The sequence below is a fragment of the Gymnoscopelus microlampas genome (assembly GCF_963454915.1).
Source record: "Gymnoscopelus microlampas genome assembly, chromosome: 5".
NCBI classification, from domain to species: domain Eukaryota; kingdom Metazoa; phylum Chordata; class Actinopteri; order Myctophiformes; family Myctophidae; genus Gymnoscopelus; species Gymnoscopelus microlampas.
Window position 1 is genome coordinate 43,304,942 of NC_139942.1, and position 16,218 is coordinate 43,321,159.

The 16,218-nt window shown below is 41.5% G+C and overlaps 1 protein-coding gene across 1 annotated transcript in view; it reads left to right on the plus strand.

Moving 5' to 3' along the window:
• The first annotated feature begins 189 nt into the window (after positions 1–189).
• rab2a (RAB2A, member RAS oncogene family) overlaps positions 190–16,218 on the plus strand; it is a 30,866-nt gene continuing 14,837 nt past the window's right edge. The window contains exons 1-3 of the mRNA XM_084057538.1: positions 190–458; positions 13,993–14,064; positions 14,303–14,370. Coding sequence (XP_083913664.1) covers positions 413–458; positions 13,993–14,064; positions 14,303–14,370 — 186 coding nt within the window. The 5' untranslated portion in view covers positions 190–412. The remainder of the gene's footprint in view (positions 459–13,992; positions 14,065–14,302; positions 14,371–16,218) is intronic.

Genomic DNA, 16,218 nt, shown 5'->3' on the forward strand with positions numbered 1-16,218 from the left:
GGCTGAGAGTTCTGTTGGGGGTCAGGGGGTGTTTAATTAATGGGTGAAGGTTAAGAAGGCCAAGGGTCAACCCATAATATAGGTATGGGGGCGACATCTAACGGGAGCTCCGTGAATGTCGGGGCGGCATCATAGGGGGCGGCATGCGTGGCGAGGTGGCGGGGGCGGAACTTGTGACGTAGCCATAGCTGAGGAGTCGGAGGAGGCTGTTTATTGTTCCTTCCCATCGGCAGTACCGAACAGAGAAAAGGAGGCTAAAGCTGCCCGTCTGACAGCCACAAAAAGCAGAGTCTACAACCCGGGCGATCTTTAATATCCACACGGTTTAAAAAAAACGATCGGTTCGCTGAGATAAGGACGGGGACCAGGGAACAGGTGATCGTCATTTCTCGCACAGCTAAGCAGGGGCACCATGGCGTACGCGTACCTCTTCAAATACATCATCATCGGAGACACGGGTGAGCAGAGCAACTAGTGACAGCTATTATAGCACTGGGGGCAGCTAGCTACTGGGGTTAGCCACTTCTTTAGCATGCTAGCCATGCTAGCTGCGCTCCATTTCCGCAGTGTTGGACGGTCCAATGACGTGGTGTAAAAAGAAAAGCAGAGAGAGGGTGGGATGACAGCAGCCTCCCTACAACACTGTCTGTCTGAAAAACACTACCAATGGCCCTGACACACGAAGCAACACTTTGGCACAACGTTTTGTCTGTGTTGTGTCGATAAGAGCTGTTGTTGTTGACAGGTTAGAGAGTCGCTGTTGTTCGGCCTGTATCGTCTTTCGTCTGTACTCTCTTGCGCCCAGGGTACAGCGTTGCCATGTCCGCTTCTTATAAGCGACTCTGGGCTTGTTTTTCTGTCAAGTGGGTGGTTGCGGTTTTTTCTTGGGCTTATTTCTAGTAAAGTGTAGTTGCTGCTTATTTTGGACTTGTTTCCAAAATGTTGTTTAAACCACAGTGGTTCTCAAACATTGTCATGTCAAGGACCCACCCCCCAAATTAATGTGTATTTGTGCCAAGTACCGCAGATAGCCCATACAAGACTTGTCAAAATGTTTTTTTTTGTTTTTTTTCCAAGATATGTCTTGAAAATAGCTGATCTACGATCTCCATTGTGAGCTTGTAGATCTGCTATTTTTTCAAATAGCTGTTGTATAGTATATGTTATAGGTTTAAAGTGCTCATGACATGTGGCCTATATTTTGGGCTTGTTTTCCCTTATTTCTCTCACAAAATCTGGCATCACTGCCAGGGTGGGGGTGTTAGCCTCAGGTTAGCTACGTTAGCCCTGCTAGTTAGCCTTTTAGCTGATATAGTGTTCCCTACGTAGCATGTTGTACACAACACAGCAGCAAATATGACAACTCAGCAGGTACACGAAACACGATCACCACGACCTCTGCTCTCTCTCTCTCTGGTTAACATGCGTTATTATTAACAAGAACACACTTGATCTCTTCATAGTGTCTCTTCTTGGCAGACAAACTGAAGGCCAGTCTCTCCAGTATTTCCCCGAAATGGCGTTTTATAACGATTAGGATGATCAGACAAACATTCCCTAGTGTCGCATAAACAGGATTTAGGGGATATGATTCCTTTGTTTGTAGTCTAATTCCAGCTACGTTTATAGCACTGTGATGTGTGAAACGTTATGGGTGGCCAGTCAGTGGTTGTAATGTTGTCATTTGTTTACTCTTGTTAGCTTTTGTATTCTGATCAGGGGCCTGGTTAAACTAGCTTGGGTGTTTCAACAGCAGCAGGTGCATCATTGTGGTGTTGTTGCCCGAGGCTGCTGAGCTAAAATATGAGTAAACGAGTATCAACAGCAGGAATATATATATATATATATATATATATATATATATATATATATATATATATATATATATATATATATCATTTATGACATGGAATTGCCTGGTTGGTCACATCTGTGTTTTTGTTGAGGTGGTGTGATGATGATGAGGAGGAACAGGATCCTTTGCTACATGGAGCCAAACCGAAGACCCCCCCCTCACCTCCCTCAAATGCATTAGTTGTATCTTATTTCAGTGTTCACACACTGTTCATGTTTAAATGTAAGACACGGATGACCCGGCAGCTTCATTGTGACCCTTCATCAAAGATCTGGATTGGTCACAGACACAATTAATTCTCCCCAGTCTATTAGAAAAGATTGCCTGCTAGTCTTGTTGCATTGGGTAGTAGTACAGTATAAAACATCCATGTTTAACATGGATGTTGACATGAAAACTTTGGTTTCTCCTGGATTTAACAGTGAGTGACAGTGTTTTGGGATATGGTGGATTGGTTTAATGTGGGTGATTATTTACTAAAACCATAGAACCTTTAGACTAATATCCACAACTCATTCTTGACCATGGAAAAGGCACTATTTTAGATCATGTGACATTATTATGAAATACGTGGAGTGCCTTGAAGTCGCGTACATTGCCAGGAAAGTAGAGGTAGAATTGATTCACTTTTTTTTTTACAAAGAAATGTTATGGGTGGCCAGTCAGTGGTTAATGTTGTCATTTGTTTACTGTCTTGTTAGCTTCGCATGTTTTTTATTTGTGTCTTTGGTGGGCTGCTTTTAGAGATTGGAGGCCATAAAATATTTTGATGTGCTTTCAAGTTTAGTGTTGTGAAACAGTCTCGTGGCTTGAAGTGTCAAGGTGTTTTTGTTTACAGCTTCATAGTGTTGAAGAGAGCTGCTGAGAGCTTTACCTTATACTCTGTAGAAGGAGGGTTACATTCCAGACATTATTCATGGTCCCTCTGAAATCTACTGTAAAAGTATGGAAAATACCCAATAAATATCCATACAGACAGCTATGCTGATCTGTATGGATACATGTTGACTTGAGGGAATCAATTTTTAGCCTGTGGCACTGGTGTTTCTGGTTTGAGGATGTTGTCTAATGTAGAAATGGCCAAGCTTTACATATGGACTGTCGGATAAATGGGCAGGAGGTTCAAGGTTTTGTCAACCAGATCTGCATCTTAAGATACTTTTAGTATGGTGATCTATTATAGAAATGTACTGTAACTGTGAAAATACCAGCAGATTAAAATGTTGGATCTCTCATTGTACTAAATCATAATGAATTAAACACTGATAGAATTTTAGTAACAAATAGCTGGGATCCCATCGCAAACCTCTGGGGTCCTACTCCTAAGACACCTCCTCGGCTCTCTCCTTTGAGAACTACCAATCTAAACTCTCAATTTGCTCTGTTCAGGAAGCTTCCCAGAAAGGAGTGCAGCTTGGGTGTAGATGGCAGCAGGGATTTGAACGACCTCCGTGTCTGAAGGGTTGGGTTTACGGTGTGATTTGAGTGACAGACAGTTATGTTTTTGTCCTCATATTGGATGAGTTACCTAAGTTGTTTGCCTAAAGTGGATCATGTGATGATTCTTTGTCAACAGAGAGACAGGAAATTAGTCCCAAGTTAACTAGTCTAAACTAAACAGGTATTTGTACACGCATATATTTGCACAAACTGATCACATCATTTTGTTTTAATTATGGACAGTTAAATGAGTATATGTGGGTTTTGCTTATTAGTCATGCATTATTAAGTTACATGACTCATCATTTTGCTGTGAGTGCAGTCTGAGGATTACACTTACCCAAATTTTCATGAACTTACTTAAATCCCTTCTGTATTTATGTAGCAGACAGAGTAGTCCTTCCTGAAGCCCTGAGGTCTAATATCACCCTTGGCCAGGAGGGATTCCGCATGGCGTGAGCAGTAGATGTTTGGTTTTCAATGCAGGAGAGCTGGGTTTGAATCCAAGTGGTTACTTTTACAGCAGTAATGAGTCAGATCACCCTACAGTACCTCTTATTTCTGTGACACAATATATATTTTAGAAACAATATATAGATTTTTGGAAAGCAGAAACGACACACAAAATTATTACTTTAAAAAGAAAGTAATGTCAGGAAATATTGCAAGCATTGCACTTGCAGTTAGGTAATGCTTTCAGTGGAGATTGTTATTTGCAGATGGGACAAAATAAATCGGCATAGATACTCTCTCTCCCTCTCTCTGACTCACACACAACTTGAGATGACAGCAGTTAGCAATCAGTAGATTTGATACATTTACAACACCGGCTTATGCGTATATGTATTTATTGACTAATTATTTCAATCTGTTTCCATTATACGGTAAGAACTGATGTTGCCCATTTTGTCAGGAAAAAAGCTTCGTATTTTTTCTTTGAAAAAGCTTTGTCCGTCATTAATGACAGCGGGTCGGGTTGGAGATGCATTGAAGCAGGTTGGACGGTTGCAGTTGAAATTATTTTGGTGGGTGTGGATAAAAAAAAGATGGACCCGCGCATCACTAGTGTATATGTGTGTGTGTGTAAGAGAGAGGAATAACATGGAATAACATGATGCTGAGTAACATTAATAGAATGTTGGATTCATGTGAGCAACGTGTTTGTGCGGTCAGAAATATGTTGGAGGAGAATTTGAAGAGAAGCGGGGAGCAGTTCGAGGTAGAAAGGTGTGTGGACATTAAACAACACGTCACACTGTCCCGCCCTGCCGGCAGTCCCTGTTACAGATGTGTATTCGGCTCTCTGACTATCCCCACTGCCGGCTTCACAGCAAAACAAGGATACCCCATGTTTCGCCAATCTATGCAGAATGGTTAGGCGGAATAACGGCACAACATTCCTGCCTTGAACAGGCTGTGCAGGATGTCCTTATCTGGCAGTCTTTGTCAAGAGGTCTGGTATTGGCCTATAGGCCTTCATGTCTCAACTGGGTGTGTCGACTACCTTTATACCTTGTCTCCCCCAACCGTTACATATGATACAAAAAATTATGTTGCAATAAAATGTGGTGCGTTGGATGACTATCTCAAGCAAGTTTAAGTCCATGCTTGTTGGTTTTTCATACTTTTAATTTAAAGAAAACAATTGTTTCCACAAAGACAAAACAAACTACAGCAGGCTGCATGCTTTGGACAATGGTTAACAGTAATGTAGGTACGGATAGTTGCAATCTATAAGCTAAACATGACAGACCACCAGTGTGGTCTTTTAACGTGAACACTCATTCAACAAGTGAATTGAAAATTCAAATGCATCTACCAGGAAAACCTAGTTCTGCTCCTTGAGCGATCTTACATGGCGCAGACTGCAAAGATAAATGTGCAGTGATCACAGTGATTGACCCATGCATTCAAGTCAGCTCCCTCTGTTATCATCATAGACTACTGTTCCATATTGAGCACGAGGAAGGGCAGATGGTCAGGGAGTGTTGGCTGAAAATGTTAAGTTGTGAGTGATACATGGTTCACATTTACAGTGCTGTTGTGAAGCCAACACTCCTAACAGTGTCCTTCTCCATTAGTTCCTACTCCTTTTGTTAACTTGTTTCTCACTCCGTTCTAACAAGTATTTAACCACTTGAGCCCTATTTAACAAAATAGCTAAAATAGCCGATTAGTACTATCAGTATCTTCATTTCTTATTGGTGCCGTTGGTGGTGTTTTTAAAGCTCTTCAACTGTGGTTTGAAATATGCTGTAGAAATCTCCATCCTCATTTACTTAAACTACTACAGCCTCAGTAGCCTGTGCCAAGGGCCATATTGTTACCCTCTAATTGCTTCTATTATAGTGTCCTTCAGTCTCATACGTGTTTTCTTTAATGGCACTAGGTTAACCAGTATTTCTTCTGCAAAAGTACCTCCAGCTTAGTGTATGCCTTGTATGCTTCTAGAGTGCAACTGCTTCTAGACTAGAGGGCAATAGCAACTTGTTGGTGGCATGTAATACAATTGTTTTATAACAAACACAGTTTCCTCCTCTTGTTCATATCAAAGTAGTGATGAAACACAAGTGTTGATCCTTCTTCTGATAGTGACACATCCTCAATCTGTCACTTTAGGAAAACTCAAGCAAGTGCTCACTTTCAAAAGTGAGTGGGAAGTGAGAAGAACTATTACAAAGTTTGTAATACGTCTGTATAACCAGCTACTGAGCCCAGTGGGCAGCCATAGCTGAAAGGGCCTCTGGCCCCGGTCTATGTGTCGGAAGTGTTCCTGAGCAAGACACTAAACCCTTAACTGCTCCCCGGGTGCTGTGTAAATGGCACCCGCTGCTCCCAATAGTTAAGGATGGTTAAATGCAGAGGACAAATTATGTGCAAATGTACTGTGACAAAAAAATAGCCCAAAGGAGTGGAGACACTAGGGACTATAGTATCATTAAAATCCTAAAGCAGCTTTCACATATCATCACTGGTGGGCAGAAACCTTATATGTCCAAAACCGTTACTTATACCATATAAACCTGTGTTCCAATGGATCCAACAACAACATAGTTATTATTTAGTCACAACAAGATCTTGTTAATACTTTTCGTTAGTTAAATATTTATAGAGCCCACAGACAGACTTAACTACTTTGAACCTGGCGTCCCTATTTTGGGCATGTCATGTTTGGGTGAAATCTTTCAAACTGTTCACAGAAGTTCAATGTGTCTTGTAGATTTGTGCGCAAGACTGCCATTCTACAGAGTCTAAAACGGGGCATTCATGAATGAAAAATCGTAAAAACGTTAAATGACATACATGGTTTCTACCCGACAGCGACGATATCCCTCCTGGAACAGCTCCAGGATCATGAAAACCTCATCAAGAGAGGCTCATCTCTCTTGTTTCCACCTGTAGAAAAAAAACGGTTATTGTTGGTGCAGGTGTACACAGCAAAATGATCCCAAGGGGGGGAAAAAAAGGCAATTTTCATGGTAGATATTTTCTTAAGCTGCTGGACCTTCAGCCAGCTCGTCCAGAGATCAGCCTGGCAGATAAACAGTTCTCCCCACAAAATTCCACCCTGAATTATAACCACCGCTACTCTGTGTGCATGTTTCAACCTCCTAAAAATACAGACAGTTAACTCGATGGATAGGCCACTCCTGGTAATTTCTAATTTCAGTGATCTTTAATGATGCTCACAGCCGATTATCATTTCTCAGGTGTGCGCTGTGTGCAAAGGGCAGGAAAATTATGTTGCGTCGACTATAATAAATCGATTGCTACATACAAGTATAGCCTAAATTATAATATATTTTTAGGTGGCTTGGACAGCTCACATTTATTACAGTTGTTATGATACCACGAATCGTTATTTCCTGCTTTATTGTGCTATGTTGATAGCACCGCCTGATACGAAATGCATTATTCATGAGAATAAGTCAGGAGAATAATTGAGACAATAACGGTGAGGCCTGGGGTCATGCTACACAGTGTAATAAATGGTTAGCTGGTAACAGCTGGCCCTGGAGACTCGGTGTCGTTGTTGTCTGGCTATATAGTGTACAAAGGGTGACAAATGCCGTAATATTATTGCCCAATAATGTTGATTTTACACAGAAATGAATAAAAATGTGTGTAATAAGTTGATCACTAATCATTATGTCAGTTTACTTAAACCCTAGAGTCCCTATTCGGGGGCGAACATTCAGCTCACAACTCTTGCACATCATCAGCCATTTTCGGCTAAAAGATTTGGTGTTTACTGTGGAGGGGAAAATGGAGGGTGGCTATAATACGTTTTTCTTCTCTTTTCTATAATTTGTAGCTAATTATTTATTTTCACCCTTTTTTTCTCTCCCCAATTTAGTTGTTACACCAATGAATTCCTCCCACTACTTGTCACTGCTTGTCACTGCTTGTCACCTGCCCAGTGTGTAGGATTATGTGCAGTGACAAATATCACCCTCCCTGCCCAGCTTCCCTCCCCCGAACACAGGCCAATTGTATTCATATAGATGCTCGGCCAAGCCGGATGCACCGCGGCGGATTTGAACCCCTAGACTCCGCGTTGGCAGGCAGGTACCTTACATCCGCGCCACCCGAGCGCCCATATGCCAGTGTTTCTAACATGTTTAACTTATACACACACGTAGGAAGCTGACCATACAGCCACAGGCCAGTGAGCCCCTCCTGTAGAGCTACGCAATGGTTAAGTGACTTCTCTCCAAAGTACTTGTTGTAAGTAAGAGCAGAGTGTGTTTTTTTTCCTCCAGGTTTTCTCTGCTGATCCAGGTATTCAAAATCATATGATCATATTCCCCTGAGATAACATACGTTTACTGACTTGTGCTATTGACCTCATTAACACCTATAGCACAATTCAGAAAACATATGCTGAGCTATCGGTAAGAAAAATAACACTATACTACTTCAATGTAATGAGAAAGAACATCTTCTCATTTAAGTGGAAACTCAATTTGTTTTCCGGTGTGTTAATGTTAGCCAGCAGGGAGGGATGGGCATTTTCTTGTTAACATGTACACTTGGTAATTGGTGGTTATCCATAGTTGACCATAGCATGACATGATGACATCATATTCATAGATATAACTTTGCAGTGCACATCACGAGCCTTGGATGCACTAACTGCATGATAGAGTTGTATGTTGCGCAACTGATGTACTTGAATGCAGCGAGCAGACAGAGCCTTCAATGTGAACAGCGTTCAAATAAAGTTAGTCATCTGTCACCTGTCTTTCTGGAAATGTTTAAAATTGCCCTGTGGTTTCCTAGTTTGATTTGTTGTTTTTCTTTATCGGCTACGGTTTCAGTTACGTTTTTTTCTTTTGTTTATTTTAAAAGTCAAGCCCTTCAAAAAGTGAAACGTACTGAAACTGGAATTTATTTTGAATACAAATCTGCGGCTCGCCTATATCCCCTGCCTTTTGAAATTAGTGTAGATTTTGTGGTGTCTTTCTATTCAGCAATGTGTGACTCTGCTAGCTAGTTAGCCACCCAGTCCAAAAGGAAGCCAGTCAGCGCTGCTGTTTGTTTTCTTATGGGGTGAGCTGCTCTCTCCACGTATTTGAATGACCGTAGTTTGATCAGCGCAACTCGGTTAGCCACACAGGTAAACACTCCGTGTGGTGAGGCTGTGTTTACATCATGATTACAGGTGGAAACATTCACCGATGACACACATCCTCTCTAGATCTGAAAGATCAAACGCTACTCTCATCAATACTTCCTCTGATAATTATAACGATGATTAGAACCACGGTCACTTTAGCAGAAGCACAGCAGGTTACAGTAGTTGACCACAAGGCTACCAACCAGGGTGCACCATGGGTACCATACACCTTCTGAAGAAGATAGTAGTGATGTTGGGCTTGAAGTAAGGCCGTAACGTACGTGTGTGTGTGTGTGTGTGTGTGTGTGTGTGTGTGTGTGTGTGTGTGTGTGTGTGTGTGTGTGTGTGTGTGTGTGTGTGTGTGTGTGTGTGTGTGTGTGTGTGTGTGTGTAAAGAACTGCATAACATTAAGACGGTTCACCTTGTGCATTCGGCAGGAAGGGGTGAACATAGGACTGTGCGATATGACTTCAAAACAATATCACGATTATTTCAAACTTTCCCCCTGATTAAGATTGTGAAAATAGCAGATAGGTTATTTTCACTATGATACAGGGTTTAATCAATCAAGTAATCAAGTGCTTAATCAATTTTGTCAATTTTGTTCTTGTTTATTTGTTATTTTATACAAGAAATAGCTTAACTATTACAAACAAATACTGTTTGTCCATCAGTCGGGTAACCATGAGCTAGATTAAGTCAGTTACTGGTTCTAAATATTGGTTTCAATATATTTTTGATTATTTGCCCTGTTGTCTCGCGGTGTCGTGTGTGTTGACTGCACACTGCCGATGTAATGCAGGGGATAATGACAGGCTTATGATCCCAGACCTATAGACCCCTTAACAGACGACGTCATACTGGCTGCGTGCAGCCAGTATGCGCGCAACGAAACCCATTATATCAGGTCTCGTTAGGACGCGTCTCACTAGCCAACACACACAAGAGGGGGTTGGGGTGTGCTGAAACCAGTGCACCCCGAAACAGGTTGGGAATTGATTGCGTGAAACAATCACCTGTGCGTCCAGGCTCAATGTTAGTAAACAAATAATTGGTCTATAGCGTCGCTGTCGGGGGGGAAACCTCATATCCCCATGTTTCAACTTTTTATAATAATAATACTACATATGATATATATATAGTGCTTTTCTAGGTACTCATAGTGCTTAATAGAAAGAAAATTAAAAAACTTTATTAGGAAAAACTAGTTTAAAAAGGTTAAACTATAAAAGAAAGGTAAACAAAGGGGGTTGGGATTAATGTAGGGAATGCGAGTTTGAAAAGGTGGGTTTTGAGTGGTTTTAAACGTGGTGAGAGTGGGGGCAGCTCTGATGTGAGCTGGGAGTGAGTTCCACAGCGTGGCCACCAAGAATGTTTTTTTTTTGTCAATTAATGCCCTACTTGATCATACAAGAGTGTCGCACAAAAGTAGTGGAAAAGTTGTTAGCTTATAGATCGGCTAATTTTACTATTTAATTAAACAATTATAATAATATATTTCTTAAAAGAACAGTTTAGGACATACAAGGTTTCGACCAGACAGCGTCAATATACAAGGGTCCTTCCAGTGAGCCCTTCCTCTCTCTCCATCCTCTCATCACCACAGCGCCCCTGCCTAGCAACGCCACTGCCTGGTGATGGTAACCCTTGGAAACAATAAAGGAGGAAGGGTTCTCTCCCTCTCTCTATCTCTTCTGTGTATGTTGATTTCTCCTTATCCTTCTCTCTTACACGCATTCTCTCTCTCTCTCTCTCTCTCTCTATGTCTGTATGTCTCTTTGTATCTCTTTCAACATGTCTGATCTGTACTCTTAGAAGTAACAATGTTGACCACATGGCTGCTAAGCGTTGCTGGGTTATAAGAGAGAGGAATGTTTGGTATCAGCTCAGACACAGTTGTAACACTTTTACATTGAAGTCAACTTCATTCTTCTCTAAAATGTTTGAGAATGGTTCAACGTTTTTTTTTCTCTACTCTGTGTGTGTGTGTGCGCGCGCGCATGAGCATATAAGCCGTATAACTCCAGCCCTTGTTGAAAATAAATGTTTGGCGGCTGTTGTGTTGTGGTTTACCTGAATTTCTTGGCTGGCTAACACCAGTTTTGAGATGTCATTTTAAAAACAAAAACAAAAAAAACAAGTTCTAAGAATGTAAAACTGTTGCCTTCGCTTGCAACATTCAGCTTCCTTTATGTGTTAAACCTGTCAGCAAGAATCTCATGAGAAACGCCTTCAGCTGGAGGTGAAGAATTACATTAACACCCTTCCATCTCCCATATTGTCTCCCTTATGGTGACTGTTGACATTTGAGGCTAAAATGGTCGCTCTAGACACAGCAGCTAGTCCCATCTCTGTTGCCATGGCAATGCCCTCTGACCCCCTGGATGTTGGGGAGGTCTGCCTCCTGTTTGACCAATCACCTGTCTTGAGTTGAGTTATTATGCAAATGAGGAGGCAGAGTCTGCAGAGATGAGCAACGAAAATGTTCAGCCTAATTTATACTTGATTGCGCGCCCTGTGATATAAATAGCCCGTCGACTACAAGCTTGTGAGGTGAGGTTATAGACTGGCTATTTTCGATGCGTGACACCGACACGCAAAAAACATAAAACACCCCTTACTCTCTTCTTTTCTGTGTGTTGGCCATTTCTGCTTTAGGTCAAAAGTAAAGTACATAAACGCTGATTAATTGTAGATGTGTAGATGCCTTCAGCTGGGTGGGGGTTGACAGTTGAGAATGCATATTAGTGGAAATGTACTGTCAATTTAATTTAATCTCAATGTTAGTCTTCTGGCCATTTTCTGCTTTCATTCAATCCGTCTTTCTGCAAGTTTTCTGAAAGCGTATGGAGTCAGTATATAGCTCCCACGTTTTCTTGAACCAGTACTACACAAACGAAGACTTTATAAAAATGACTAAACGTATTGTGGAGTGGTTGTGCAAGTTAGTGAGAACTTTTTAGTGAGAACTTTTAAACCTGTTGTTCGGTACATCATTATGACCTCCTCGGCCATCGCCATGTTTGTTTTCAGAAAACCGTTGACTCTGAACTGCACTCTAGTGAATGTATTGTTTAACAGCCATGCCAACGCAAAAGACGCATGAAAGTATGTGAGCAGTGATGGTTGCATCACGTTTGAACCAGATGTATTTATTTTCATTCGCAACGGGAGTATAAATGGGCCTTTAGTTATTGGCAAAACTCAGTGGTGAAAGACTATGGTTCCCCACAGTGGCCATTATTGGTGCTTGACTCCTTCCTGAACCCCTGGGGGAAAAACTAAAGTAAAATGCTGTGAACAAATATAGAATATTGCTTTAATCCATTAAGGCCGGGAACGCATCTGTGTCATTTTAAGATTTCTTAGGCTGTTAAAAAATGGCAGATATTCAAGCTCATAGCACGGCACTGAGTGCCGCACCATGAGCTTGTAGATCTGCTCTTTTTTGAGAGATTTGGGGAAATGTTTACAAATCTTATGTTTTAAAGCTAACATTTTTAACTCCGATCTGTGCTTCTGGGGGTCCCTGGAACAATATATTTTGAGATGGGGGTCCGCGGCCAAATACATATCATTTTGGGGGTCCTTGACATGGAAAAGTTGGAGCACCACTGATATAGCAACTGTTAGGATTTGGATTTTTTTTTTTAGATATGTATTTGACTTCAGACCCCCATCTCAAAATGTCTACTTCCAGGGGTTAAAGGATGCCTGTTTATATCACATTATGAGAAGATGGAGGTAAAGCTGCTGCACAGGAATTGGGTGTTAGAAACGGACTGATAAGATTTGATTCTTCAAACAATGTGTGGGTGGAGAGTTCCATTATGATGCCAGCCTTGCCACATACACAAGACACTACCTTATTTCCTAAAGGTTCTTTCTATCAACATTAACCTTTCTGCTGTAGACCACTGAGGATGAAAAAAGCAACATCCTGTCTGAGCAAGAGAGGACATTAATCCTCCAGCATACCCAGCCGTCTGGCCTGAGACAGGCTTTTAATTAGATGGTAAACAGCTTTTAACCATTAGGTGAACATTATGATGCATACTTCAAAGTTGTCTTTCCCGAAAAGTCACTAAGACTCACTTAAGACTTTATACTTGGTTGTACAATGGATCTACAAGCTGACAATGTGTTGTGAGCTTGTAGATGGGCTATTTTTGCATATATAAATTTCACAAATAACGACATGCCCAAAATAGTTTTATCATATGTCAAATACCAAAAATATCTACACGCTCACAGTGTACAATTGTGACGCATCGTAAGCTTGTGTCTGATATTTTAATTATTTTTTATTTAAAGAAATACATAGTATGATGTCCACCCACCACGAGCCGGTATCTGTCTACAGAGGTTAACAAGCAACACCTCCCTTTGTGATTCCTCAAGTGAATATAATGATGTGACTCACACTTTAAAACATGATTCATATTTGCATCCACACAATTAAGCACAAACATCCCATCTTCCCGTGCAGCATTTACATTATGAGTTCAGACTGTGGTGTGTTTTTCCTGTCATGTTTCATGCATTGCGTTTGATTTGATGTGGGGACATTAGCTACGTTCAGTGGACCATGTAAAATAACATGTTAATACTTTGCAGGGGCTTTAACCACATGAAAGCTAGCGTCTATATTCTGGGTATGTCATAATAGGCAATTAGGCATAGATTTGGCGAAAATAGCCAATCTACAAGCGTTGTGAGTTTGTACATTGGCTATTTTCAGGGAAGAGAGTTGGTGTCGACTAGGGAAAAAGGGAGGGGACCAAGTATAGACCCCTGGGGGGCCCGATCAATGAAGTGTACACTTTTAAAGATTCAATTCAGGTGATTTTAATTATGTATCATGATCATGTGGTATGATTTTTGAAGTCATACATAGACAGGATCTGGAACCTTAGATCCACAACTAACTGCAGAGACAGTTGTTACCATGTGTGTGTTTAAGTGGATGCTCAGACCTGTGTAACAATAATTGAAAACAATGCTGTGTGTGCATGTGTCTATATGTGATCCGTTTTCCAACTTCTGAGACTGAGTTTGTTTCATGTGTTTGTTTCAGGTGTGGGGAAGTCATGTCTATTACTACAGTTCACAGACAAGAGGTTTCAGCCAGTTCACGACCTCACTATCGGTAAGACCCTCTCTGAGAGCGTACAACACTGCAGCTGATACCAATATATCGGTCAATAAATATGGCAGATGTTGTGATGTGCTGTCTGAAACTATCAGGAGGCACTGAGAACTGTTGCCTCTGTTCCACTGTTATTGATGTTAGCAACAGGATTCTTCCTTCTGATAGATGAATATGAAGAATCTTGTTACCTTGATGGTGTGGCCACATGAAATAACAATGATTTGTGTGTGTCCAGGTGTGGAGTTCGGAGCGAGGATGATCACTATAGATGGAAAACAGATCAAACTGCAGATCTGGGACACGGTAATATACAAATGTTTGATAATAGCATGACCATGACGTAATAGATTTTTATCCAGGCATGCCTGTTATTTGTCGTTGCCTGAGTTTGGATATTGAACTTAACTTAGGATTTAGAAGCCGTTTTTACAATCGGCCTCAGGTCTAAATGGTTTAGTCTCCTTTTTTTCCCCTCCCAAATCTCTTTGCCGACAATAGTTGATTTACAAGCTCACAGCACGTTGTGTTGCTGTGCGTTGTGAGCTTTAGGGAGGCCATAGCATGTTATGGCTGTATTGGAAACAGAAGGTCTTCGGTTTGCCCCCCCGGCCCTGTCTATGTGTCAAAGTGTCCCTGAGCAAGACACTTAACCCTTAACTGCTCCCTGGGCGCTGTATTAATGGCGCTCATTGTTCCTTATGAATGCAGAGGTCCAATATAAATGCAGAGGAACAATTTCACGTATGTGCAAAATGTACTGTGATGAAAAATAACCCAAAAGTTAATATTATTTGTATTATTATTGTAGATCTGATATTTTCACAGAATGTTCACCTATTATGACATGCCCTTAGGGGTTCAAGTGGTTATGTTAATAAATAGATTAACTTTACTGCCAGTTTATTGCCTGTGAGGAACTACCCTGGCGAATGAAATGCTAGCCTTGATTGATGCTAGCCAAGATACGACTACCATGCAGAGTGCAGACACATCTTGATCATCCATCTCATTTTAGTCTGGGGTAATAATAATGATAATACATACGATTTATATAGCACTTTTCTAGGTACTCAAAGTCGCTTTACAGAACAGATAAAAAACAACTTTATTAGAACGAACTAGTTAAAAGGTTAAAACTATAAAAGAAAGGAAAACAAAAGGGAGGGGTGAGGGTTGGGGTTTTCTGTAGGGAATGCGAGTGTGAAAAGGTGGGTTTTGAGTGTGGTTTTAAACATGGTGAGGGTGGGGGCAGCTCTGATATGAGCTGGGAGTGAGTTCCACAGTGTGGGGGCAGCCGCCGAGAAGGCCCTGTCACCCCAGGTTCGCTTATTTGTCCAGAGGGTGTCCAGGAGGTTGGCATCACCCGACCTGAGGGAGCGGGAGGGGACGTGGTGTTTGATGAGTCCAGAGATGTAGTGGGGGGCCTGGGTGTTGAGGGCTTTGTAGGTAGTGATTAGTGGGTAACAGCCCAGTCCTACATTTGGCAGGCGAGAAAATTGTGGGCGTCAATATGTGGGCGTCTCGCAGGACTTTTTGATGATTGGTTTGCTATAAAATATCCATGAATTCAAGTCTCCATGGGGTGACTAATCGATAGAAAAATAGTTTTTTTTGGGTGGACTATCCCTTTTTAAAGCAGCAATGGCACCCGGTGGGTCCTACCGGGACGGGGGGCGGCTCGTTGGATCCGGGCTGGCGTGGCGCATCCAATGGTGTTTCCAGCCTTGTTTCCAGCCTTGTCTGTTGCTATAGTTTCAATGTACAGATTATTATTGTGATCGTATATTATTTAACTTTAGACTGATGCTAGGTTCTTGCTTTTCCTGTGAGCCTAGTTCCCTGAGGCACTAGTACTCTGTCTCTTTGCATTCCATGTATGGTGTTTACCGTGCATAATGGCAGTCGCTCTGGATAAAAGCGTCTGCTAAATGCCTAAATTATAATTCTATAAATGGTGGTCCTGCTGTATGAGGAGGGAGTTGGCTGAGAACACTGCAGGTGCTGCTGGCGGGATTTTGCCCTAGTTGGAACACAGCCATCCTGTGAACCGTTAACCCATTAAGACCTCAGGCCCATTCTAAAAATGTCTTCTAAATCCTTCTATATCAGTGGTCTGCAAAGTTTTTCCTGTCAAGGACCCCCAAAACTCTA